The sequence below is a fragment of the Aethalodelphis obliquidens genome, unplaced genomic scaffold (assembly GCF_003676395.1).
Source record: "Aethalodelphis obliquidens isolate GAN/ISIS:26980383/991018 unplaced genomic scaffold, ASM367639v1 scaffold154, whole genome shotgun sequence".
Lineage (NCBI taxonomy): Eukaryota > Metazoa > Chordata > Mammalia > Artiodactyla > Delphinidae > Aethalodelphis > Aethalodelphis obliquidens.
In genome coordinates, this window is record NW_020838098.1 from 66081 (window position 1) to 92736 (window position 26656).

Consider the following 26656-nt stretch of genomic DNA (forward strand, 5'->3'; position numbering starts at 1 on the left):
GTAGGATGTAGGGATAGGGGGCAGCGGCCAGCGCCGCTCCTCACAAATCTTTGCGGGGCGACGAAGAAGGCAGGCTACAGCCCCCCTGCCTCGCGGCGTCACTCCCGCGCCGCTCGGCGCGTGTCGGGGTATCTTCGCTTGCGAGTAAGTGTTTCGCCGGTCGCCCCTTCGCCCGGCTTCAGCCACTACCTGAGGGGGTCGAGCGGCCCGGCGGCTCGGAGACCCAGTGCGCGTCGCGAGAGCTCAGAAGCAGCGGACAGGGAGGCCCGTGCGCAGCCCTGGGCGGACGCACCGCTGTTTGGGGGTCCTCAGAGCGCGGCGTAGGTGAGCGTTCGAGCGACCTAGCTGGGGTGGGGGCACGGAAACGGGCCCTGTCCGCCAGAGGGTGTCCTGATGAAGGGGACCCTTTAGCGCCCAACCGCTGCCTGCTGCTGGTCTGGGAGTGAAGTGCGGCTTGACCACCTCTGCCCTCCTTGAGTCCTCTTTCTGCAGACTTGGCGCCTGCTGCACCCGCGGCCATCATTGCGCTCTGCGCGGCGCGGCAGGAGGGGGAATGACATGCTGCTCCCCCAGCTGCACACTTACCCAGTCTCCGGATTCCTTGCAGTTGCAGACCATACCGCCGAACCAAGATATGCACCAATTAAAGCGCAACAATGCATGATAGAAGGTGACGGTAGTAGAGAGAAGTTTAGGTACTGTGCTGCGAGTCCCTTCTCGCATCTGCAACTTTTCCTTGGAGATGTTGTCCCCGTGCATTTCCATGTAACGTGGTATCTTATGTGGCCCTCTCCCCCGTTAAGCTGTGACCTCTGAGGAGGCAGTGACTGTCAGTCATCTCTTGTCCAGACTAGCACTTAGCAAGTGCTCAGTCGGTATTTGATGTAGGCCACAAACCGGATCGTAGGATTACGTACTATGTAAAGGATTCAAACTGTACACTGACAGGCAGGGCAGTAACCAGTGAATAGTTTACTGTGAAAGTGTGGGCAAAAGGGAAGCAGACACACAGTTTCAGCTTGGAGGACAGAGAAAGTAGGAATGCCATGTCCCCAGAGGGGAAATTAGTTTGGTGGAGAATAGCAGGTACTTCATTTAACAGGTTGCATTTGATGTGCTTTTGAGAAATCCCTGTGGTAACAGCAGGAGGTTGAGAATGTGAGCTTAGTGTTCAGTTTAGGGAGGGTCAGGGCTAGACATTTAGATCTACTAAGCATATTAGTGATCTGTTTGGTACTTGTGGTCATGGGCATGATAATTAGCCAAGAGGTGGATGGATGAAGGAGCAAGGGAAGAAAATAGAGGCGTTGTCAGAAATTTCAGAGAGGATCCAGAATTGATCTATGGAGTGGAGAGATCTTTAGCGCATTTAAGGGCTGAGAAAGGATGATTCATTTGAGGGCAGGGGAGTTTGGAGATTGCAGATGTAAAAGAAAGGGTACTGATAAGCCAAGGTCCTGGGGGAGTTTGGAGGGTTCTCCTTTGCTGGTCTTGAAAAAGAGTAGGACACTTCTGAGAAGGTAAGGGAATAAGGATGATAGGTGTGAAATTTTAGAGAAGTTCATTTTGAGGCTGGAAGGGTTGGGGAGGAAGGAGATGAATGATGAGCTGCCCTTGTGTCACCAAGTCTAAGCTTGTACTGCTCACCACACGAGAGGCCAATAATCGAGAGACGAGTTGCTGGGGCAAGGAATAACGACTTTATTCGGAAAACCAGCAAACCAAGACGGTGGGCTCATGCCCCCAAAGAACCATCTTGCCTGAGTTAGGATTCAGGCTTCTTTTATACTAAAAGTGGAGTGAGTAAAGTCAAACATTTCCTGGTTCCCATCAGCCTCCAGAGGGTTATGTGTTAATTTCTTCCTCCCTGCAGTCATTCACAGGTGGGCCTGGTCAGGATGTTTCTTGTGAGCTAAACAAAAGTATTTTAGCTTAATGCTCATTACCTGGGAGTCAGGGTTCTGAGAGTTGGGTGATTATGTATAATTTAAGCTTATCGGCTGCATCCCTTTAGTGATTAACTTGTAATGGAATACAAAAGGTTCTTCCCTATTACACTTGGCCGGGGATTTTGAAAGCTCAGTGATTTGAAAACTCAGGTTGTTTGATATGTTTGTCAGTCAGGGTCCAGTCAGGAAAGCAGAAACCACACAATATTTCAACAGAATTTAAAACGAAGAATTGGTTAAATAGCTGCTGGAGGAACAAAGAGCAAAAGGGAGCAGTGAAGTAACTAAAAAAGTAAACTGATGGAAGAAGTTACAACACTTAGCTAGGTCTGAGGATCAAAACAAGGGAAGCCATTGGGGCTATCATGACCTAACCTTGGAGGAGAGGCATTATAAAGCTGATGTTGATAACTCTGGAATTCAGAGGAGTAGCTCCATGTTACTAGATTTCAGGCACCTGGAGGGGAGCACCTGCCTGGTTAGTGCTGGTACCTCTGGGGTGCTTGTTATCATGCTGGTCATGGGAGTGCTAGAGGCTGGGACCAAGGGCCCCTGGAAGGATGAAGGCCCATTGCTGGGGCGATATTGACTGAAACAGCAAGGTAACAGGAAAAAGGGAGTCCTCCTCAGCTCCTTCTGCCTTTGCCTTCCAAATTCTTATGCTGGGGTCCACGGACCCCAGAGCTCCACAGATTGTTGGTGAATAGAATCCAAGTTCACAGGGAGACATTTTGATGCTCTGATCATGGCAACAATAACAGCATAATTATTATTAGTTAAACCAGGATGAAATACACCTGGTCTTCTCTCGCCTGTTTTCATCTCTTGCTACTCTGTCCCGTGTTTACTCCCCTCTAGTCAGACATCCTCTCATCTCAAATCTACCCATCCTCTCAGATCTATGTCAGTGGTCATCTTTATGCTATTTCAAGATGAAAGATAATGTAATTTTTATATGCTTTCAAAAACCCAAGCTTTCTATATAGAATTAGATCTAAATAAAAAGTCTTCATGGTGTAATACAGGTTCGAATAATTTCTAGAAGTTCTTGAATATAAATGTCATGAAAGCTTACAAGACCATTGTTTGCCTTGATTCTCTTCCTCGCTTCCACCATGTGTGGGCTTGCCTTCCTCTTAACCCACATTTTATGTTGTCTCACTCATACTACACTTAACATTTTATCTGCTATGTAGTATAAGGGTTAACTCATGTTTATACTTTCATTGTCATAAGTATGAAATGCAAGATGAGAGAATTCACCTTGGATTAAGGTGACAAGAAGGCCAGTGTGGATGGTGTAATTGTCACTCCTACCATAAGTTAGGGACTTCCAATTATAGTATAAACCTTAAAGGGGTCTGGATATAAATATACAGCACGTTAACTTTTCTCTTTCCCTCTTAGATAATTTATATGTTAAAACAAGTCTGATTTTGCCAGACCAAAGTAGATTTCCTATTGATCGTTCTTTTCTCAGCTTTTCTACTGCCCTGGTGAAAATCAGGCCGGGAAAGTGGAGTAATGTGAAGTAGTTATATCTGGTTATCAAGCTCCTCGACTTGTTGGTCATCATTTTGAAGTATACTGTTGTAATTTCATAGTGTCTTCTTTTCTCCCTGAGAGCAATAAAAGCTTTCCTTTTCTTTTTTTTAAAAACAAATATTTATTTATTTATTTGGTTGTGCTGGGTCTTAGTTGTGGCACTCAGGCTACTTAGTTGCAGCAGGTGGGCTCCTTAGTTGCAGCATGCAAACTCTTACTTGTGGCATGCATGTGGGATCTAGTTCCCTGACCAGGGATCGAACCCGGGCTCCCTGCATTGGGAGTGCAGAGTCTTAACCACTACACCACCGGGGAGGTCCCATAAATGTTTTTCTTTATTTCTATGTTTGATTTCAATTTTAATTTTTTAATGAAGATATAGAGCCAGATTATAAATAAATGTAGTTGGTGGTATTAAAGTAATTTTATTTTCTTCAACTGCCAGGATATATATGTGGATTTTTATATTATTTTGTAAATCTGTCAAGTTATGAAAACATCCTCATGTGCAAAAATAAAGTGTTTTCTCATTCATTGCATTCTTCTCAACTTTCCTGCAGAATAACTGATCTTAAATCTTTTTTGAAGAGAAAACTCTGAAGTTGAGAATCTTGCCTCTTTCAAAGAGTGAGACCGTAAAATAGATTTCACAGCCTCAATTTGTAGACCATAGATTTACACAATTGACTATGTTGCTACCACTCATCTCTGTGTGGGTTCAGATTAGATCATTTATTTTTCCTTTTTTTTCTTGGTTATTCTAATTTCTCTGCTCCCTGAATCATTTTGCTTATATTGGAGTGTCATTTATTGCTACTAAGCTGTTTCTATTTCTCAGAGAAATAAAAGCTTCATCCAGAGATATTTGTATATATTTGCCACATATATACAATGGAATATTACTCAGCCATAAAAAGAAACAAAATTGAGATATCTGTAGTGAGGTGGATGGACGTAGAGTCTGTCATACAGAGTGAAGTAAGTCAGAAAGAGAAAAACAAATACCATATGTTAACACATATATATGGAATCTAAGGGAAAAAAAAGGTCATGAAGAACCTAGGGGTAAGATGGGAATAAAGACACAGACCTACTAGAGAATGGACTTGAGGATATGGGGAGGGAGAAGGGTAAGCTGTGAAAAAGTGAGAGAGTGGCATGGACATATATACACTACCAAACGTAAAATAGCTAGTGGGAAGCAGCCACATAGCACAGGAAGATCAACTCCGTGTTTTGTGACCACCTAGAGGGGTGGGATAGGGAGGGTGGGAGGGAGGGAGATGCAAGAGGGAAGAGATATGGGAACATATGTATATTTATAACTGATTTACTTTGTTATAAAGCAGAAAATGACACACCATTGTAAAGCAATTATACTCCAATAAAGATGTTTAAAAAGAGAGATATTTGTACTTTTCTTTCAGGAGTCGCTTCATCATGAGAAATCTAAAGTTATTTCGGAGCTTGGAGTTCAGGGATATTCAGGCTCCAAGGAAACCTCAGTGCTTCTCTCTCCGAACTGAACAAGACACAGTGCTCCTTGGCTCAGAACATGGACTGATAGAAGTAGACACTGTCACAAGAGAGGTAAGTTACTGATGGAGGATGCTAGCACTTGGCATGACTCTTGACTTGTCTTTTTCCAAACTTGCTTCCCCAAATACTATGTCCTTTAAATCTTTCTGAATTTATGTCCCGCCAAATGAACACTCCCTTCACTTTATACTGATGTCATATTAGGCATAACTTAACTAGTACCCTATCTTTTAGTCTGCTTCTGTTTTAATCTACGTTGGCAAAACTCTGACATTGTATTTTGTGGGGGTGCCCTACTTTTTACCCTTTCTACCATGTAAATACTATCTATTAACAGTTCTTAAGTGGGAATGCAGATGAAAATTTCCTGTAGGGCTTTTTAAACTGTTTCAGTCACCATCTCATGCCAACTAAATCAGAATCTTCACTTCTGGAGCTTGAGCTTATGTATATTTAAAAGCTCTTTAGGTTGATTCTGATATCTTCCCTTAATTATAGTTTGCTACTAATGTATTTTAGGTGATTACATTATTAGTCCCCTTTCCCCATACCGTGTCCATTTTAGGAAATCATAGTTATCAGCTTCATGTTTTATTGGATATTTTCAAAGATACCAGGCTTTTATGTTTGCGTGCCACAAAGGTCATATTAACTGTGTTTTGTGTTAAAGGTGGTAGTGTTGTGATATTTCTCAAATGAAAGTTTGGGTTTTAATCTAGGAAAAAACATTTTAGAAAGCTTTTATATTATAAAAGAAACATTAAAAAGTATTTCTGGAAGTGTTGTGAATTGTTTTTGAAAGTAGATTGACTTAATTTGCATATTTGTTTGTTTTGGTGAAAGGTGAAAAATGAAAAATGACACTCCTTTGGTGGCAGAAGTCTTTCTCCCAGAGGATGGAAGTGGCTGCACTGTTGGTATTCAGGAGTTGCTGGATCACGAGTCTGTGTGTGTGGCCACAGCCTCTGGAGATGTCCTACTTTGCAAGCTCAACACACACCAGGTAAGTGGAAGAGACCAGTGAGGAGGAAATCTTAGGCATCCTCAAATGCCTTTTTTTGTTTCATGTCACTAGTTTTTCGTAGAAGTTTAAAATGTCAGGAGCCATAATATTTAAGCATTTTGCAAGTTAAAGTCTTTGCATTATATAAGTCTTTACAGAAAATTGTTGGCATGGCTTTAGCTATATTTCAGGATTCTTCTAAAAGTCAGTTTTGTCTAGTGCATTTATTAATTAGAACAATCAGAACATTCCAAATAAGAACTTAACAAAAACTCAAACCTGGCCATTCTTGTATGGTATAGCTCACCTCTTACTAGAATCTGATCCTGAGTTGTAACCTTTATTTCTCGATTTATGAAGTCTTTGAAGTGTTTATATGGCTTATGTTTTCTTTTATGAATGCCGAGTAAGCCTCTCCTTGATGGCTAACTTTTAAGAGTCCCTGAACTACAGGTGCTAAGGTGATAATGCTATCATTATGTGCACATCTTGTAACTACCAGAGAAGATAGATTTCAACCATTTGCCTCCTTCTCTACTTAGCATAAGGCTGAGTTTCTGGATTTCTATCCTCACCTTCTTGACAGCTTTTTAAACTTTGTTGATTACTCCCTTAGTTGTGATCTCTTTAACATGGATGTATCACAAGTCATATTACTAATCATAGGACAATAATAGCAGCTGACATTTATTAAATGTTTACAATGTGCCAGGCACTTTTTCAAGTGTTTTTCACGCAAAATTGTATTTAATCTTCACTACAACCTTATGAGGTAGATTGTTGTTTTTCCATTCTTCAGAAGAGGAAATTGAGGCACAGAGGGCTTAAATGACTAGGCCAAGGTCAAACAGTTATCAGGTGGGATTTAAACCCTGGCAGTCTAACTCTGGCACCTTTGCTTTTAACGGTTCCATTTAGTCAAACAATAAATCTTGTTCTCAGTTCATGGTGATAAATATCAAAGCCATCAAGTATAACTTAATTAGTATTTCTCACATTTAAAAGGTATGCTTTTACTTTCAAAACATTTTGTAGAACTTTTTCCTAATTACTGAGCTCCTCCAATCCATTGGTCTCCACCAGATGGTGCTGATCCTCCATGCTTGTGGCATCACAGTGTCTGCAAGACAGAATCCATGTTCCTTATTGTGCCTTATAAGACCTTTCACTATCTGTTCCCCAAATTCCTTTTTAGCCTCACCTCCCACCCCCATCATTCCTGTGTGTATATATACCTTATGCTCTAGTTGCAGCTGATTTTTAACAGCTCTTTTTAACTGCACATTCCCCCCCCCGCCAGTCTCTTCCTCCTAGCCCTATTCCTACCCTTCAAAGCACCTCCTCAGAGAAGCTTTCCTGGACTCTCCGGGGCCGTTTGTCAGTCTCTGCTCTGGGCCCCCACTTAATTCCCAGAGACCTCGGTTACATCCCTAACCCTGCTGTAGAGGCATCTTTTATCTCTCTTTTATCTCCTTAACGGGAGGAATGGAGTGGCCGTAGTCACCTCCAGTCCCTATGGTCTGTATCATGCCTGGTCTTTTAATACCTGTTACTGAATAAGTGTTCACTGAATAATTTCACCTTTGTGTGTTTTGTTAATTGTTTTGATTAAGGTCATAGTAAATATTTACTGAGATGCTTATATTTTCATATCTCCCTTAACATTTTGAAATGTCTCTCTCAGCTGGAATGTGTCGGGAGTGTAGCCAGTGGTATCTCTGTCATGAGTTGGAGTCCTGACCAAGAACTGGTGCTTCTTGCCACAGGTAAGCATGTCACTGGTCCCTAATTCTTGACTTTTATAAAACATGACTCCTAATATCTCATAGGCTTAAGTTTTAGGGTGCTTAGGTTTCAAAAAAAAAAACATTTCTTGGAACAAGGATACCAGCATGATAATCTATAGGGAATGTGGTGGTTTTGAGTTTAGTTTTACTTCTTAATATATTGTTTTTAAAAGTTGCTGCTAAGGTCCATAGTTATGGTTTAAAAGTCAGCAATATTTAATCTACTCTAAGAGGAAGAGTTGCTACATAAAATAAACTGATTCTAAGAACTGCTCTCCCAGTCCTATTTTTTTCCCTTAAGTCTTTTCATTCCAGATGAGTTTCTGCAAACTAGCACCCTGATGAGGTATACATTTGAAGAGATATCTTGCTGACTAAATCGTTGAAGTTAGTGGAGGAGGGCTATGTGGACTTTAATGTTAGCTTGACATACATAAATAGCTGAGAATAAGCACTAGGTGACGTACCCAGTCAAAACTTCTTTATAAAAATGAGAGTCACGGGCTTCCCTGGTGGCGCAGTGGTTGAGAGTCCGCCTGCCAATGCAGGGGATGCGGGTTCGTGCCCCAGTTTGGGAAGATCCCACATGCCGCGGAGCGGCTGGGCCCGTGAGCCATGGCCGCTGAGCCTGCGCGTCCGGAGCCTGTGCTCCGCGGCGGGAGAGGCCACAACAGTGAGAGGCCTGCATACCGCAAAAAAAAAAAAAAAAAAAAAAAAAAAAAAAAAAAAAAAAAAAAAAATGAGAGTCAGAACATTTTGAATAAATTCTGTCTTCCCTGTTTTGACTATAAGCTCCTCCACTCCAGCTCAGTAGCTTCCAGTGCTATAGATACTTACGGAATGGCAGATTTGCTAAATGAGAACAGAATCATTCTTGTTTGTGCTCCTCCAAGGTCAACAGACCCTAATTGTGGTGACAAAAGAGTTTGAACCAATCATGGAACAGCAAATCCACCAGGATGATTTTGGTGAAAGTAAGTGTAGCTTTGTTTGAAACATTTTGTGACTTGTCTTGCACACTAATAGGCACGTCATAAGCCCAAAGAACTTAAACCCTTACTTAATTCACTGTCTGATAGCCCAATTCCTTTAGTTCATTCCAGATTTTAAAAGGCATACCTCTGGTGCCTCTCCAAGTCTCAGAGTTGGCTTGGTCAATAACTTGGGGAATAGGGATCTGTGCTTAGAATCATCTGGGTAGTTGTTGCCCAAACCCCAGGACAGGCTTAGCCGGGGTGTTTAATGGAAAGGACTGTACTAGCTAGAATAAGGAGAGCATTTCTGAGGTGCAGTTTTGGGGAGAAGACAAGAGAGGCAGGATAGAGAGCTGATTTTTGTTCCTGCTGATTAGACCTGAATTTTCATGGGAACCATCATATTGTTTTCTTGCTAAGATCTAGCTGAGGTGATATGGGCATTAGGCTGTGGAACTATTGAAGGGGAGATGCTTATTGAGTATAAGAAGCTCTGGCCAACTTGAGGGCACCAGGAAGCTGGCCTGATTGAGGAGAAGGATAGGGGAGATGGTATTTTAACTTTTGCTGAGGTCTAACCTCATGACTTCTCGTTCTACTAAGTAAGAAATCATTTAGAAAGGTGCTACTCATTTATTCATTCAAAAATAATTTGTTTGTTCAGAAATAATGTTTGAGTAGGTAGTATGAACCCAGCAGTGTGTTTGGTGCTGTGGCTAATTCATCTTTTCCCTTAAGGAGTCAATAATAACAGGATGTGCAGGAATTAGGGTAGCATAAGGAGAGAAAGGGAGTAATGGGGACGGAAGACTTCCCAGAAGAGGCCGACTTGAGCTGAGTTTTGGCTGATTTGGTGTTGGGTAAATGAGGGTTGAGGGTGGGGGAGTGGTCCAAGCAAGTGAATTAGTTCATTCCAAGGCAGGGATGTTTCATAGAAGCCTTTGACACAGCATGGCCTATTCAGGCAACTATGAGTACTTCAGCATTACCTAGTGACAGGACATGGATGTGGAATGAAATAAAGGGGAGGGATTTTGATTAAGTTTGATAGGGAATTTGGACATTAAGTTATAGGAGATCAGTCATTAAAGGTTCTGATGATGCAAGATTGATTGATTGGTGGAGAGGGAAGAGACGAGACAGGGTTATCTGGTAGGAGGTTGCTACAGGAATCCAGGTGAGAGATAAAGAAGGTAGGTGTGGGTCTAGAAAAGGGAAAAATGCAGGAAAATTTTGATTCTCAATGAGGATAGGAGTACATTTTTTGGAATTATGGGAAACTTTTTTTGAATATATGTGCATGGTTCCCCTCCTGCCCTAGCTAGTTTGAGAAGTACCAGTTTAGAAAGTGAAATAAATAGGCTTTGGGTATGTAAGGTGAAGAAGAAAGTTTAGTAGGACTCTAGCCAGAAGCTCAGGTGGTGGAAATAAAGATGTAAATATCTGAGAGGGAAGGTGGGGGAAGTGCTGGTCTGTAAAGGGTGGGTGATGAGTTCCTTTTTGGATTTGTTTAAGGGCCGTATGGGATCACCAAGTAAAGCAGGTGAGTAGAAGGGGCTGAAGCTCAGAAGAGGCCAGAGCTGTGGACTGGGTGTCACTGGCATGTGGGGAATCTTTATAGTCTTGGGATTAGATGTGCCTGCTCAGGGAGCAGGTATGGTGCTGGATCTAGGGCCCAGGGTGGGACTCTGGGGCATCCAGCTTTGAGGGTAGTCATAGAGGTAGTAACCAACACATCTTTGCATGGGAAAGTGCTCTGGACCTGGCTCATTCCACCGACTTTTCCATAAGAAGTCTAATAGAGTAAATCAAAGGAGAGGGAGTCCAAGTCAGGGTCTTAGGTCTCAGAAATGTATTTGTCAGTACAAAAAGTCACTCTGTGGAGTGGTGAATAGATATTTTTCTTCTAACCAGGGTGTCGACAAACTTGTTCTGTAAAGAACTGGATAGTAACTGTTTTCCGCTTTCAGGCCATATGGTCTGTGTTGCAGCTACTCAACTTTTTTTTTTTTTTTTTTTTTTTGCCGCACGCGGGCCTCTCACTCTTGTGGCCTCTCCCGTTGCGGAGCATAGGCTCCGGATGCGCAGGCTCAGCGGCCATGGCTCATGGGCCTAGCCGCTCCGCGGCATGTGGGATCTTCCCGGACCGGGGCACAAACCCGTGTCCCCTGCGTCAGCAGGCGGACTCTCAACCACTGCGCCACCAGGGAAGCCGCAGCTACTCAACTTTGCTGATGTAGTATGAAAACACTCAAAAGACAGTACCTAAAGAAGTGTGTTCCAATACAAGTTTATTTGTAAAAGCAGATGCAGGCTGTAGTTTACTGATTCCTGCTGTAACTCCACCACTTATTATCTGATCCCACTGGAAAAGTTGTCTTGCTTTGCTCCTTGACCCTTTATCTCTCTGTGGAAACTTTCGGATAGAAGCCCAGGGGTCTGCACCAGGATAGGCACTACTGTTTGTATACAGCAGCAAGGTATGCTTTGGGGTACTACAATACTTGGATGTGCCCAAGCAGAGCAGACAGGAAATGGTCATGCTGACCCATAATTTATAGGAATTATAAACAGCCCTGCATCGTCAGAATCAGCATCAGTTATAGGAGGGAAATATTGGGTCCTGGATCTGGCCAATGCTTTCAGGGGCATCTCTGTAGTACGTCTTATAGGTGGATGTTAAGTCCTACCTTCAGCAACAGAAGGCTGCATTATTTCAAGCAACTCTGACTTTATATTTCAGGTAAGATCAGCATTATAATTTAGAAAGAAGCCCAGCCTGGAAGGCAGAAGCCCTGTGTTCTAATTTTGGCCTCTGTCACTAGGGGGTCTCGGTCTCTGTCTCTGTGAGTGGTTGAATTCCATAATCATGGTCTCTTCCAACACTAGCAGGGAGGTTGGATACATTTAGTGGATTGAACACTTACAATCGGAATTTTGTTCCCAGCTCTTGTCTTCTTGAGTTTTATGTTTTGTTATCTGTGGACATATTGCATAGATTCTTCATGTTTCATTCTCCTTGTAAAGTGGGGATGGATTGCTGACTGTCATCAAGGGAATTTATATACGATGGCAGTAGAGCTCTTTCCAAACTAAGGGCATTTCAACGTCTTCAAAATCACTTCAGCATATAATATGGAACATAGGTTTTTAAAATATTGACTGCTGGTCAATTTATTGAGAGGTCTCAGAGGACCCAACTTCATGAAGAATAGCTATGAAACTGCTTTTATTTTATTTAGCTTATTGGTTATCTTGCATATTCTCACTCAATTGTTCTCTAGGCAAGTTCATCACTGTTGGCTGGGGCAGGAAGGAGACGCAGTTCCATGGATCAGAAGGCAGGCAAGCCGCCTTTCAGCTGCAGATGGTAAGCTTGGTATGATGGATAAAGAACTTTCTTTGGAACAAATGGAAGTTCTGCTTACACACCAGGAGCTCTTAGGTGTCCAGGTGTTACCAAAAGTGGGGTCCAGCTGCTCGCCACTCTAAAGCCAATAAAGAGGCAAGGTTGGTGGAAAGGAAAGTTTGCTTTATTCCGCTGGATGCCAGCAACCGGGGGCTGGGAGTGTTGGGGGTGGATTTTTGTGCAAAGGCCGACTCCCCTCCCTGACAACCAGTGGGCAAGAGCTTTTATAGGCCGAGGGAGGGGGCTATATGCAGAAACAGTACAGGCAGCTCTGAGAGTCATCTTGAAATTGGTGATGTGGGGGTCTGACCAGCATCATCTTGATTATTAAGTACAGTTAGTCTTTACTTGCAGGGTCGGCTTGCTCCCATTTCTTTGAGGCCAATTCTTGGATTTGTGGCAGCTTATGTCATGGCCACAGTCTGGTCATCATGTAGTTAACTTCTTCCACCCAGTGGGGGTTTCAGTATCTATAAGACAGTTCAAAGGATATGGCTCAGAATATTATCTATACCCCTTGAGGAGGAACTAAAAAAGTCCTTGACTGTGCTTAATGACTAAACTATTATTATGTAGTCACGTTGGACTGTTTTCCTTTGTTTCTGCATTTTCTCACTTCTCTGATTAAACTTATTGTTTGGCTAAAGGTTTTCTGCAGACAAAAGGCAGGCTGAGGGCTTCCCTGGTGGCGCAGTGGTTGGGAGTCCGCCTGCCGATGCAGGGGACACGGGTTCGTGCCCCAGTCCGGGAGGATCCCACATGCCGTGGAGCTGCTAGGTCCGTGGGCCATGGCCGCTGGTCCTGCACGTCTGGAGCCTGTGCTCCGCAACGGGAGAGGCCACAACGGTGAGAGGCCCTCGTACAGCAAAAAAAAAAAAAAAAAAAAAAAAAGGCAGGCTGAGGACATGGGGTGGAGAGGGACCATAGGGTCCTGCTCTGTTTCACAGGTAAAGCGTGTTAATGGACAGATCTCTTCTGCTCTAGTAAAACTGAAGTTGTTTAGAGACCTTAGGGAATGAGTCATCCTAGAAAGATCCTTTTTTCCTTTCTATTGCCAAGTTGTTTTGTTATTCTTTTTTTTCACATAGAGAATAATTATCACCAATATTCATTTTAAAAAATAAGTCATCACAGACAGAAATGAAACACTCTGTATCCCTTCCTGATACCCTTCCCCTTCCTCCCCAGAAGGAGCTGCTGCCCTGCATTCACTGTTGATCATTCACATGCATGTTTTTATACTTTTCCTACATATGTATATATTAGTCTTTCTTTTTCTGATTTCCCTTCCTGGATGAAACTATGTTTTCCTTCTTTCTGGATACATTTTGAAGATAGAGCTACAGGATTTATTGATAATAGATCAGATGTAGGGTAAGAGAGAGAGAGAGGAATTGAGGATAATCCCCAGATGCAGGCCAGAGCAAATGGAAGCATTTTGTCTATATTATATGTGGAAATTTCCCTGAGCTGACCTTCTAGGATAGATGAAATCATATACTGCCTGCCGTTACATTTTCCATCCTTACTTTATTTCTGGCTACATTCCGTGTAACTCATATTGTCTCCTAACCCTTCACTGGAGGAAGTTTGTGTATACCACAGGGCGATTTCATTGAGAATAAATCTTGTTAGGCTGCTGTGTATTCCCTACTGTGCAGCTTGTGGCACTAGCACCATTCCGACTTAGCCTATCACTGTAATGTGATGATGGATGTTCAGGTGGTCATTTGTCCCCAACCCCACAGAATTGGCTTCTGTCTTCAAGGCTTTCGGGACGGAGGTGCAAGTGGCACTGGAAACCTTTCTTCTTTCTGTGCTGCAGAATGCGGAGCTTGTCCGTGTTTTCATCACTGCTGCTGGCTTTATCTCCTCTGGCTCTTCCCTGCCCACCTTCCTCTCATCTTCTTAACTCCTCTGTGCAGCGTTGCGAAGTTTACTCAGTGAATGAAACTCTACCTGCTTAAATTTAGACAAACATAAATTTCCTTGTATAGTTACCTGATAGATTCCTCAGCTCGTCATTTTATTTATTTATTTTTTGCGGTACGTGGACCTTTCACTGTTGTGGCTTCTCCCGTTTGCGGAGCACAGGCTCCGGACGCGCAGGCTCAGCGGCCATGGCTTACGGGCCTAGCTGCTCCGCAGCACGTGGGATCTTCCCTGACCGGGGCACGAACCCGTGTCCCCTGCATCGGCAGGCGGACTTGCAACCGCTGCGCCACCAGGGAAGCCCTCAGCTCGTTATTTTTAATATCTAGATCTGTAGCTCTTTTTCCCCGTTGCTATGCTTGGAGGCCACTTTTTAATGCCCAGAGAAAGATTTTGTTTTGCTTTGTTAAGTTCTTTTCTCTCGACTTCTGGGTCTAAGGGCCCTTCTGGAAGGGTACCTGAGGATTCTGTGAAACTCGATTTCTAGATAGCTTAAACCTTATATAAAAGGTTTAACTTTGATAGCCTGAGGCTTGTTTGGTTCTGGGCCATTTAAGGCCCTCAGTAACATTTGTGTTTTTTCCTCTCTTTAGCACGAGTCTGCTTTGCCCTGGGATGACCATAGACCACAAGTTACCTGGCGTGGTGATGGAGAGTTTTTTGCTATGAGTCGTTTGCCCAGAGACAGGTATGGAAATAAATTTTTCTTCCTTTTGCTTTGAGAGTTTTCTTTCATTACACCCATGAGGTAACGATGTGCTGGTTTAGGTGTTAAATGAATATAGAGCTAAGAATCAGAAGAGTTCTTTGAGGCTATTTGGCCCAGCCTCCTACCTGTTGGATACGAATTTTTAACAAGATTCATCTAATTGGCTTTGTGAAACCATGACAGTTTTTATTAATAAGGAAGGTGTTTGGAAGTTCGGACTTGACAACATTTATCACAATGCTTTAAGTTTTGCCATTGTTGTTTTTCTCCCTCTATCTACTACACAGGGGCTCGAAAGTTCAGAGTGTGAGGCCGGGAGTTTGCTTTACAGTCAGCCAGTGAGCCTGTGGCAGGAGTGGGACCTGCTCTGGCTCGGAAGTGAGTGGGAGAAGAAACCTTGTAACTTCTTCCCAGAGAATTTCTTGGTACTAGGGTGGGAGTGGTGGTACCTATTGAATGTAGGTGTTTATAAAACACAAAGAGATAATTACTTTTTCTCATTTGGCTGTAAGCCTGTATCTTTCTTTTTTAGTTCCATGAAGTCTGAATGTGGTTTGAATAGTAGATTCTGAGCTTCACAGACCTCATCATTCCAAGGCCCACACGTTTTGTAGGTTATCGGCAGGGCCTACATGAAGCCACCGTGTAAAACAGAAAGTGGTGCTTAGAAGGAAAGTTGCAGTCTGTGAATTTCTGTGGGGCAGCAGAGCTTTGGTGAAAATTAGGAAAGGGCTTCCTTTCTCTGCACAAACTCCCACACTAAGGGGACCTGTTTGCTGAGGAACACGCAGGCTGGATTTGGGCCCGATTCACCTGTTGGCCTAGTACCATTGTGCAGGTCACAACCTGCTTGTGATATATGGCTGTCCTGATTATAGATAGAAGAAATATTTCCTGCCTCAGTAGCATCTGTTACAGGCAAAACCTAGGTCTCTAGGTTTTAGACATCTGTTTCCCACCAATATTTGAGTGGCAATTGGATGACAGAGCAAAGAGAGAAATGTATTTGAATTAAAACTAGAGACAAATGTAAACAATATGGGGCGATCAAGGTGTTTTCAGTAGATTGAGAAGTCTTTAAAAATACCTACCTGAGTTGCTGAAGTCATATAATTGAAGAAATAGTTCATGGTTTTATAGGACATTATACTGGGAATGGTTTAAATAATTTATTGGTTCTTTTAAAAAGTCACCCAAGTGCAGTCTAAATCTGTGAGTCTTTGTGGGCAGATAGAGCCCTTGTGCAAATCAGGAAAAGGCACTACGTCCTCTGGGCAGATACAGTCCCACACTAGGGTGACTGCTTGCCAGGAAACATGGGATTTAAAACTTCCTTGGATGGAGGCTTTTTGTTTTTGCTGAAAGAATTGTTTCTCTGAATTTCATCTTGTGCTTAGCCAGCTGGATGAGCTTTTGGATGCTCTGACACTCTGGGTTTGCTTTAAGGCCCTCAGGCAGTTTGATTGCATCTATGCAAGATAAACCCAATCAGCAGGATGTTGTGTTTTTTGAGAAAAATGGACTTCTCCATGGACATTTTACACTTCCTTTCCTCAAAGATGAGGTTAAGGTAGGTGCCTGAGTTGTTTTACCATCACATTTAGAGGACTTTCCACAGCTATAGAGAAGATTTGTATTTGATATGGCTATGTAAATAGAAGCCCCAGAGTAGACAGTAATAAAAATAGTGGCTTCCTATGACTGAATTTTTTTTACACACCAAATTGTTTTTATTAAGGAGATTTTGCAGGGAAGAAATAGCATTCCTTCCTCACCCTAGATAAAACACAGAAAGGAAATAAAAATGTCAGTTTTTATTGTTCATTTTGAGAAAAGCATAATTCTTCCAGTGATAAAGATACTTGTCATTTTTAACATTTAAACCTTAAGGAGGTTGTGTACCATTTGGATCTTTGCTGGAGCAGAAACAAATCATGGTAATTTTTAATTGTGTGAAAATTTAAATATATTAAAAGTTGAGAGAAGAGCTTAATGAACTCCCATGTACCTATTACTTACTTTCAACAGATATATACCAGCATTTTGCAAAATTATTTTCATCTATTCTTCACTCTCTGGCGCACCCACACACGCACACACACACACACACACACACACCCACACACACACACACACTCTTTGTAAAAATTTCCTAGGGTTTCAATTTTAAAAATCATATTTTCAATATTCATTTCTCTAACAGTTGAGAACATTTTTCTTTATATAAGCACAATTCCATTATCACACCTTATAAAATTAGTAATAATTCCTTAATATTACCTAATACCTCATCCATATTCAAATTTCCCTGATTGTCTAAAAATGTCACCTTCATTTGGTTAAGTATTTAAACATAATGCATTTTTTTTGAAGTCCTCTACATATGATGACAGAGATTTGTTTAATAACTCCATAGGTTAGTAATTTACAGCTAGGAATCAACTCAAGTGTGGGATTATTTGACTTGTGAGAGCAGGGAATTTAGCTATCATAAAGATTTTGAGGTAAATACGTAAAGGCCAGTGACAGGTCTTTTTTCCCTACTAGGTTAATGACCTTCTCTGGAATGCAGATTCCACCGTGCTTGCAGTATGGCTGGAAGACCTTCAGAGGGAAGAAAATTCCACTCTAAAAACCTATGGTAAGACAGCTCTAGTATCTCAGCCTTCTGCCCCATAAAATGTAATTGAAAGTAGTAGGCCGTGGAGTTTCCTTTATCCCTTTCACTTAGTCCTATAATGGAATCAAAGATAACTGAGGGGGGTAGGTAGAGATGAGGGAGTGGTTAGCTTTTGATGGGAGGGATTTCAGTTATGTATCAGGCAGGGTATCTAGAGAAATAGAATCAGGGTAAGCTGGCTGGTTGGAAATTCAGTGAAGAGTTGATGTTGTAATCTTGAGTCCAAAATCTGTGGGACAGGCCCACAGTCTGGAAACTTGGACAAGATTCTGTGTTACAGTCTTGAGACAAAATTCCTTTTTCTCTGGGAAGCCTTAGTTTTTGCTCTTAAGACTCTATAAACTCTTTGGATGAGATCTATCCACATTATGGAGGATAGTCTGCTGTACTTAAAGTCACCTGATTATAAAGGTTAATCACATCTGCAGAATTCCTTCCCAGCAACATCTAGACTGGTGTTTGACCAAACAACTAGACACCATAGCCTAGCCAAGTTGACATGTAAATTAACCATCACAAGTCATCAGTGCTTTCTCTTCATGGATGGTACCAGTGTAGCAAATCAAAATGCTAGCCAAAGGAATACTGTGGAAGTGAAAGAGAAATGAGATTAGATATAAGTAAGAATCTTCTGTAGCTTTTAAATGGTAAATCAAATTGTAAATAAGTATTTTTCAGTGTATATGTAATATGTGAAAGCATTAGAAAATAAAGATGGGAAGAAAAAAAGTTCTTCCGTAATTCTGTCACTCAGTAATAATCACTATTTAAATTTTCTTGTCTTCCTGATTTTATGTATACATCTCAGTATAGCTGTGATCTCATTTTTGTTAAATATGTAGGTATGATACCTGCAGTTTTGTAACTTGCTTTTACAGTGTGTCACAAACTATTTCCATTTCAGATATCTATCTGTATCATTTTAACTTGCTGTATATTCATTTATGCTACAGTTTATTAAATCTTATGTTGTTAGACGTTTAAAGTTTTGTAATTTTTCACTGTCATCAATAGTGCACTGAACATTTTTTTCATAAATCTTTCATTTACTTGATTATTTTCTGAGTGGCTTTCAAACGTTTTAATCAATAGAACTAACTGAAATGTTATTAAGAAGCTCATTCATTCATTTATTCATTCAACACAATAGTTCTCAACCCTGGCTGCAACTTTAGAAAAAAAAAATGCTATCCATGTCTTATCTCAGAGTTGCTCTCAGTGCGTTATAATGGGGACTATACATCAGTATTAATTAAAAAAAAAAGCTTCCAGGTGATTTTTTTTTTTGTAAACACTGACATTTATTTATTTATTTATAATTTTATTTATTTATTTATTTATGGCTGCATTGGGTCTTCGTTGCTGTGTGCGGACTGTCTCTAGTTGCGGCGAGCGAGGGCTACTCTTCGTTGCGGTGCGCGGGCTTCTCATTGGGTTGGCTTCTCTTGTGGAGCACGGGCTTTAGGTGCACAGGCTTCAGTAGTTGTGGCTCGCAGGCTCTAGAGCACAGGCTCAGTAGTTGTGGCGTACAGGCTTAGTTGCTCCACGATGTGTGGGATCTTCCCAGACCAGGGCTCGAACCCATGTCCCCTGAATTGGCAGGCAGATTCTTAACCACTGCGCCACCAGGAAAGTCCCCAGGTGATTTTTTAAATGTGTAGCCAGAGTTGAGAACCACTGACTAACCAGGTGTTAATGGCTGGCCCTGTGATGTGCTCAGGATAAAAGTGTTGCTGCAAGAACAGCCACAACATCTGTCTTCACAGAGGATGAGCATGTAGTCTAACTTAACCCAAAGCTAGGTCAAAGTATTGTAGTAGCCTTGTTCTAGAACTAGGTTGGATTTGCTGTGACTGCTGAGTTAAGAATTAGTGATCAGGGAGATGTTTAAAGAAAAGAAATTCCTTAATATAATTAAAATCTTCATTTATGTGTGTCACCTGTTTAACAAAGGTTGGCTTTGACATGATTAGGTCTTTTTTTCCCAGGTTTATTGAGATATAATTGACATGCAACGTGTACATTCAGGAGGTACAATGTGATGATTTGATACATGCATATACTGTGAAATGTTTGCCACAGTAAGGTTGATTAACTCATCCTTCACTTCACATAATTACCATTTTTGTTGTTATGGTGAGAACTTTATTTTGGCTGCGTTGGGTCTTCGTTGTTGCGTGTGGGCTTTCTCTAGTTGCGGCGAGCGGGGGCTATTCTTCCTTGCTGTGCGCGGGCTTCTCATTGCAGTGGCTTCTCTTGTTGTGGAGCATGGGCTCTAGGCACGCGGGCTTTGGTAGTTGTGGCACACGGGCTCAGTAGTTGTGGCTTTTGGGCTCTAGAGCACAGGCTCAGTAGTTGTGGCACACGGGCTTAGTTGCTCCGTGGCATGTGGGATCTTCCCGGACCAGGGCTCGAACCCATGTCCCCTGCATTGGCAGGCGGATTCTTAACCATTGCACCACCAGGGAAGCCCGGTGAGAACATTTTAAATCTACTCTCGTAGCAACTTTCAAGTATACAATACAGTATTGTTAACTGTAGTCACCACGCTATACATTAGATCTCTGGAACTTGTAACTGAAGGTTTGTACTCTTTGACCAACTTCTTTCTGTTTCCTACACTCTACAGGTCTTGGTCTTGTTCTTTTAAGGGTAATTGCATGCTGATCTCCCTTGGACATAACTGCATGCAAAACACCTGGAAGAAAATAATAAGCATCTTAAGCGTAATACAATATAGTGATGCTAGTCTAGTGCTCTTGGATTGGGTGTTTTAATACTTTTAATCTAATTGCCAAGTTTTCTTCTTTCTAAGTCTTTATGGGAAAAAAAACAACTCACTAAAGCACTGTCCTATGGTAGGAGCCTTCCATCATCATGATCATGAAGGTTTGAAGGTAGAGGCAGAAATGAACACGTGTGCTTCTGACCTTGTTGATGCTTAATATTTTGTCCTCATGAAAAGCTATACTTTAACAATTATTGTTAATATTATTATCTTAATGAAGAGGCTGAGCAGAAAGGGTCATTTGAAAAAGAAAAAGGTGTCCTCATCCCTCTCTAGCAAGTGGTACGAAGTCTGGTCCTCTGGCCCCTGCCTCTGATGGCCTCCTTTTCATTTTCCCCTGCAGTTCAGCTCTGGACTGTTGGAAACTATCACTGGTATCTCAAGCAAAGCCTGCCCTTCGGCACCTGTGGGAAGAGCGAGATTGTGTCCCTGATGTGGGGCCCAGTGACCCCATACCAGCTGTATGTTCTCTGTCAAGGCTGGCATTACCTCTGCTATGACTGGCACTGGACGACTGACCGGAGCTCAGGAGATAATTTAAGTGACATGGCAAATGTGGCTGTTGTTGATGGAAGTAAGGAGCTGAAAAGTGTGTCCATGGGCCTGCAAGGGGCCTGAGCCAGGAGCCTGCAGATGTGGTAGTTTGACTTAAACAGTGCAGGATTTTTATTTGATTGATTATTCTGGTTGTTTGGTTTGTTTTTACTTGCTTTGGTTTCGATTGGATGGGAACACCCTTAGGTGAGGCGTGTACTCCCCTGAGGACCATAGTCTCTCCTCTCCCCCCCCCCACATCCCTCAACTCCCTTTTCTACTACAACCATGGCCTTTACATATTTACTTGTCTGGGCTTTGAAGACATTGACATTTCTGACCCTGGGTGGAGAGGAAGACAACAGTAGGCTTGTGGCATTGGTGTGTCAGCCTTGTCTTTGTGCCCTGACAAAGCGTTCTGTTGACTCTCACACCACTCCATTGTGTTGCTTTGTTTTTTGATATAATGCTTGCTAATTATGTACATGTCCAGTATCTTCAGTTCAAGTCACAGACATCTGCCTAGTACTCGGATTGGATTGGTGTTTTTTAATTAGGTTGAGGGCTTTTGTTTAGTGAGGGGAAAGAAACTAGGGAAAGTCAGTCTTTCCTGAATAGACAGTTTATTTATTGCTGATGACATAAAGGAAAACTTGCTTCTAAGATTGTAATGTGAGTTGGTGTACTAATTTATGTTCTATGTAGTGATCATAATACTGATTTTACAATCATATGTTCTGTATAGAGGACTTAAGCACATATGCCTTATTACCAGATCCATGTACAGGGAAGTGCTTTAAGGATTTTGGTTTATTCTGGCTTGGTTGCAGGCCCAGGTTTAAAGCTAGAACTCTGACCTTTTGGCCTGCTTGCCGTAGTCCCTGGCACCTGAAACTCCAAGCCCCGTGATGGACTGCTATAGGCCTGGAGGTGACAGTAGCCAGATATAGACAGATCTCTGACACTAACTTTCCTCCTCTACACTGTATTTAAGCTTATTCATGATAAAAACACCAACAATTACTTTTAAGAATCGCTGTATATTTTCTCCCACCATTATTAGTTAGTGGTACTGTGCTGTTCAGTTGCCTTGTTTTACAAATTGAACATCCATGTGTCTAATCCTCTTTCTCTCTCGCATGCAGACAGGATATTGGTGACAGTCTTCTGGCAGAGTGTGGTTCCACCTCCCATGTGCACCTACCGACTGCTGCTCCCACACCCTGTAGCTCAAATCATGTTCTCCACACACCCTAAAAAGAGTAACGACCTCGCTGTCCTAAATGCCAGTAACCAGATTTTTGTTTATAAATGTGGTATGTTCAAAAACTGTTATCAAGATGTTCTGAATCAAATCTCTCCTACACAAAAGCAAACTATAGTTTGGTGTTGCGTTGGCTCTAGGGCTTCGAAAAATTTTGAAGTTTATAATTAATATCATTATTACTGTGATGTTTAATTGACTTGTAGGGTTTTTTGTGTGTTTGTGTGGGGGGCTTCAATCCTACTCTGGCTAATAAGAACAATTCTTTTTGCTTTGTTGAACTTGAAGGGTTAGTTATTTAAGAATAATTCTCAATCCTAGAAAGAACGTAGTATCTCATTACATCCTTAACATGTTTTACAGTTTTCATTGCCATTGCACATATTTTCAGTTGATCTCACAGCTTTCCTAGGAGCTATGTCAGAGGTGGAGTTTTTCTGTTTTATAGATGAGGAAACAGAATGCCAGAGGGTTTGCAGTCTGCTTGAGCAAGAAAGGACAAGGACCTCTACTTAGGTGTTTTAGCGTCTAATCTAGTTGTCCTTCCACAGTCCTGTTGCTCGCAGTTTCTAGTTGCTTTCCTGATGTACTTGGAGAACCTGTAATTTGTGAATTCTATGGTTGTATCGTAAGTTATACTGGCACATGGCAGTGGTAGCCTTGTTTTCAAATAAGTTTTGAATTCTCAGCCTGAAAGGTAGGCAGAAATTTAAGAAAGAGGTTGAGATGTGGTTATTTTCTAGATTGCTTTATTTGTAAAGTGGATTACCTTCTAGAACCCATTAAATGCAGGACCCCATATCCGTGGTATCAGGAAAAATGTTTGTAGCTTACCATGATAGTATTTGCATCTTTTCCCCCTAGGTGATAGTCCAAGTGTAGACTCTACGGTGAAACTGGGAGCTGTGGGTGGAAATGGATTTAACATTTCTCTTAGAACACTTCATCAGGACAAGAGATACACGTAGGTTGTTCTTAGTTGCCTTGGAACTCTGGGCACAGAAGCAGCCAGCATTTAGTCCTAAATTCAGCCAACTGTTATTATCTTATCCTGTGCCTGTTGCTCAGTGGAACAAGAAGTAGATACAACACCTGGGCCCTGGTTTTTCAGCCTGGTTGGGGAAGTCAGTTACCTATATATCTGAATGTCATATATGCTGATGGGCGGCAATGGAGCATAAGTCTTAAGCTGACTTAGAACCCATTCCCCCACCATCCCTCGGGGGTTTTCAACAGGGAATATCCCGTGGGAAAGATGGAGATGCAGATGATAGAGCACAGTGCATTTGCCTACACAGATGAGGATACGTACATTGTTAATGTGCGGCTGACCTAATGCAGTCTCTAGTTTGTCTCATCCTACAGTGCAGAACTTTTGGCTGCTGTGTTTCGAGGCTCTCAGGTTGGAAATCAGAATTCATTTTCCTATGGAAACGATAGTATGAACAGTTGGATATAATTGAATACCTCAGGTACATTATAGGCATTGTAAAATGACCCAGAAGCCAAATTATTAATTATAAGTCCATTTCTGTGAGAATCCAGAATTTGATTCTGTTCTGTTTAATGAGCCCATGTTCTTTTTTTTTTTTTTTACTTTCCACTTTATAACAAAGTGAACCAGCTATACATATACATATATCCCCATATCTCTTCCCTCTTGCGTCTCCGTCCCTCCCACCCTCCCTATCCCACCCATCTAGGTGGTCACAAAGCACCGAGCTGATCTCCCTGTTCTGTGCGACTGCTTCCCACTAGCTACTGATTTTACATTTGGTACTATATATATGTACATGCAACTCTCTCACTTTGTCCCAGCTTACCATTCCGCCTCCCTGTGTCCTCAAGTCCATTTGCTAGTAGGTCTGCATCTTTATTCCCGTCCTGCCCCTAGGTTCTTCATGATCATTTTTTTTAGATTCCATATATATGTGTTAGCATTCGGTACTTGCTTTTCTCTTTATGACTTACTTCACTCTGTATGACAGACTCTAGGTCCATCCACCTCACTACGTATAACACAATTTCGTTCCTTTTTATGGCTGAGTAATATTCCATTGTATATATGTGCCACATCTTCTCTATCCATTCATCTGTCGATGGACACTTAGATTGCTTCCATTTCTGTCCTGGCTATTGTAAATACAGCTGCAATGAACATTATGGTACATGACTCTTCTTGAATTATGGTTTTCTCAGGGTATATGCCCAGTAGTGGCATTGCTGGGTCGTATGGCAGTTCTATTTTTAGTTTTTGAAAGGACCTCCATACTGTTGTCCATAGTGGCTGTATCAATTTATATTCCCACCAACAGTGCAAGAGGGTTCCATTTTCTCCACACCCTCTCCAGCATTTATTGTTCGTAGATTTTTTGATGATGGCCATTCTGACTGGTGTGAGGCGATACCTCATTGTGGTTTTGATTTGCATTTCTCTAATGATTAATGATGTTGAGCATTCTTTCATGTATTTGTTGGCAATCTGTGTATCTTCTTTGGAGAAATGTCTATGTAGGTCTTCTACGCATTTTTGGATTGGGTTGTTTTTTTCTTGTTATTGAGCTGCATGAGCTGCTTGTAAATTTTGGAGATTAATCCTATGTCAGTTGCTTCATTTGCAAATACTTTCTCATATTCTGAGGGTTGTCTTTTGCTCTTGTTTATGGTTTCCTTTGCTGTGCAAAAGTTTTTAAGTTCCATTAGGTCCCATTTATTTATTTTTGTTTTTATTTCCACTCCTCTACGAGGTGGGTCAAAAAGGATCTTGCTGTGATTTAGGTCATAGTGTGTTCTGCCTATGTTTTCCTCTAAGAGTTTGATAGTGTCTGGCCTTCCATTTAGGTCTTTAATCCATTTTGAGTTTTTTTGTACGTATGGTGTTAGGGAATGTTCTAATTTCATTCTTTTACATGTAGCTGTCCAGTTTTCCCAGCAGCACTTATTGAAGAGGCTCTCTTTTCTCCACTATATATTGTTGCCTCCTGTATCAAAGATAAGGTGACCATATGTGCGTGGGTTTATCTCTGGACTTTCTATCCTGTTCCATTGTCTATATTTCTGTTTTTGTGCCAGTACCATACTCTCTTGATTACTGTAGCTTTGTAGTATAGTCTGAAAACTGGGAGCCTGATTCCTCCAGCTCCGTTTATCGTTCTCAAGATTGCTTTGGCTGTTCGGGGTTTTTTGTGTTTCCATACAAATTGTGAAATTTTTTGTTCTAGTGCTGTGAAAAATGCCATTGGTAGTTTGATGGGGATTACATTGAATCTGTAGATTGCTTTGAGTAGTATAGTCATTTCACAATGTTGGTTCTTCCAATCCAAGAACATGGTATATCTCTCCATCTATTTGTACCATCTTTAATTTTTTTCATCAGTGTCTTATAATTTTCTACATACAGGTCTTTTGTCTCCTTAGGTAGGTTTATTCCTGGATATTTTATTGTTTTTGTTGCAATGGTAAATGGGAGTGTTTTCTTAATTTCACTTTCAGATTATTCATCCTCAGTGTATAGGAATGCAAGAGATATCTGTGCATTAATTTTGTATCTTTCTCATTTACCAAATTCATTGATTAGCTCTAGTAGTTTTCTGGTAGCATCTTTAGGATTCTCTCTGTATAGTATCATGTCATCTGCAAACAGAGACAGCTTTACTTCTTCTTTCCCAACTTGGATTCCTTTTATTTCTTTTTCTTCTCCAATTGCTGTGGCTAAAACTTCCAAAACTATTTTGAATAATCCTGGTGAGTGTGGGCAACATTATCTTGTTGTTGATCTTAGCGGAAAAGGTTTCAGTTTTTCACCATTGAGGACGATGTTGGCTGTGGGCTTGTCATATATGGCCTTTATTATCTTGAGGTGAGTTCCCTCTGTGCCTGATTTCTGGAGGTTTTGTATCATAAGTGGGTGTTGAATTTTGTCAAAAGCTTTCTCTGCATCTATGAGATGATCATATGGTGTTTCTCCTTCAGTTTGTTAATATGGGGTATCCCACTGATTGATTTGCGTATATTGACGAATCCTTGCATTCCTGGAGTAAACCCCACTTGATCATATTGCATGATCATTTTAATGTGCTGTTGGATTCTGTTTGTTAGTATTTTGTTGAGGATTTTTGAATCTATGTTCATCAGGGTTATTGGCCTGTAGTTTTCTTTCTTTGTGACATATTTGTCTGGTTTTGATATAAGGGTGATGGTGGCCTCGTAGAAAGAGTTTCAGAGTGTTCCTCCCTCTGCTATATTTTGGAAGAGTTTGAGAAGGATAGGTGTTAGCTCTTCTCTAAACGGTTGATAGGATTCGCCTGTGAAGCCATCTGGTCCTGGGCTTTTGTTTCTTGGAAGATTTTTAATCACAGTTTTGAGTGCTTATGATGGGACTGTTCATATAATCTATTTCTTCCTGGTTCAGTTTTGGAAGGTTGTGCATTTCTACGAATTTGTCCATTTCTTCCAGGTTGTCCATTTTATTGGCATAGAGTTGCTTGTAGTAATCTCTCATGATCCTTTGTATACCTGCAGTGTCAGTTGTTACTTCTCCTTT

The 26656-nt window shown here is 41.5% G+C and overlaps 1 protein-coding gene across 1 annotated transcript; it reads left to right on the plus strand.

Moving 5' to 3' along the window:
- The first annotated feature begins 66 nt into the window (after positions 1-66).
- LOC113616552 (elongator complex protein 1-like) lies at positions 67-23773 on the plus strand. Its single transcript, XM_027099948.1, is given in 14 exon segments — positions 67-324; positions 4922-5085; positions 5885-6036; positions 7721-7802; positions 8717-8797; positions 12082-12167; positions 14732-14805; positions 14807-14826; positions 15135-15225; positions 16294-16417; positions 17395-17488; positions 20659-20889; positions 21995-22165; positions 22978-23773. Coding segments are annotated over 13 exon segments (1461 nt in total). The 5' UTR covers positions 67-324; positions 4922-4934; the 3' UTR covers positions 23082-23773.
- The last annotated feature ends 2883 nt before the right edge of the window (positions 23774-26656 follow it).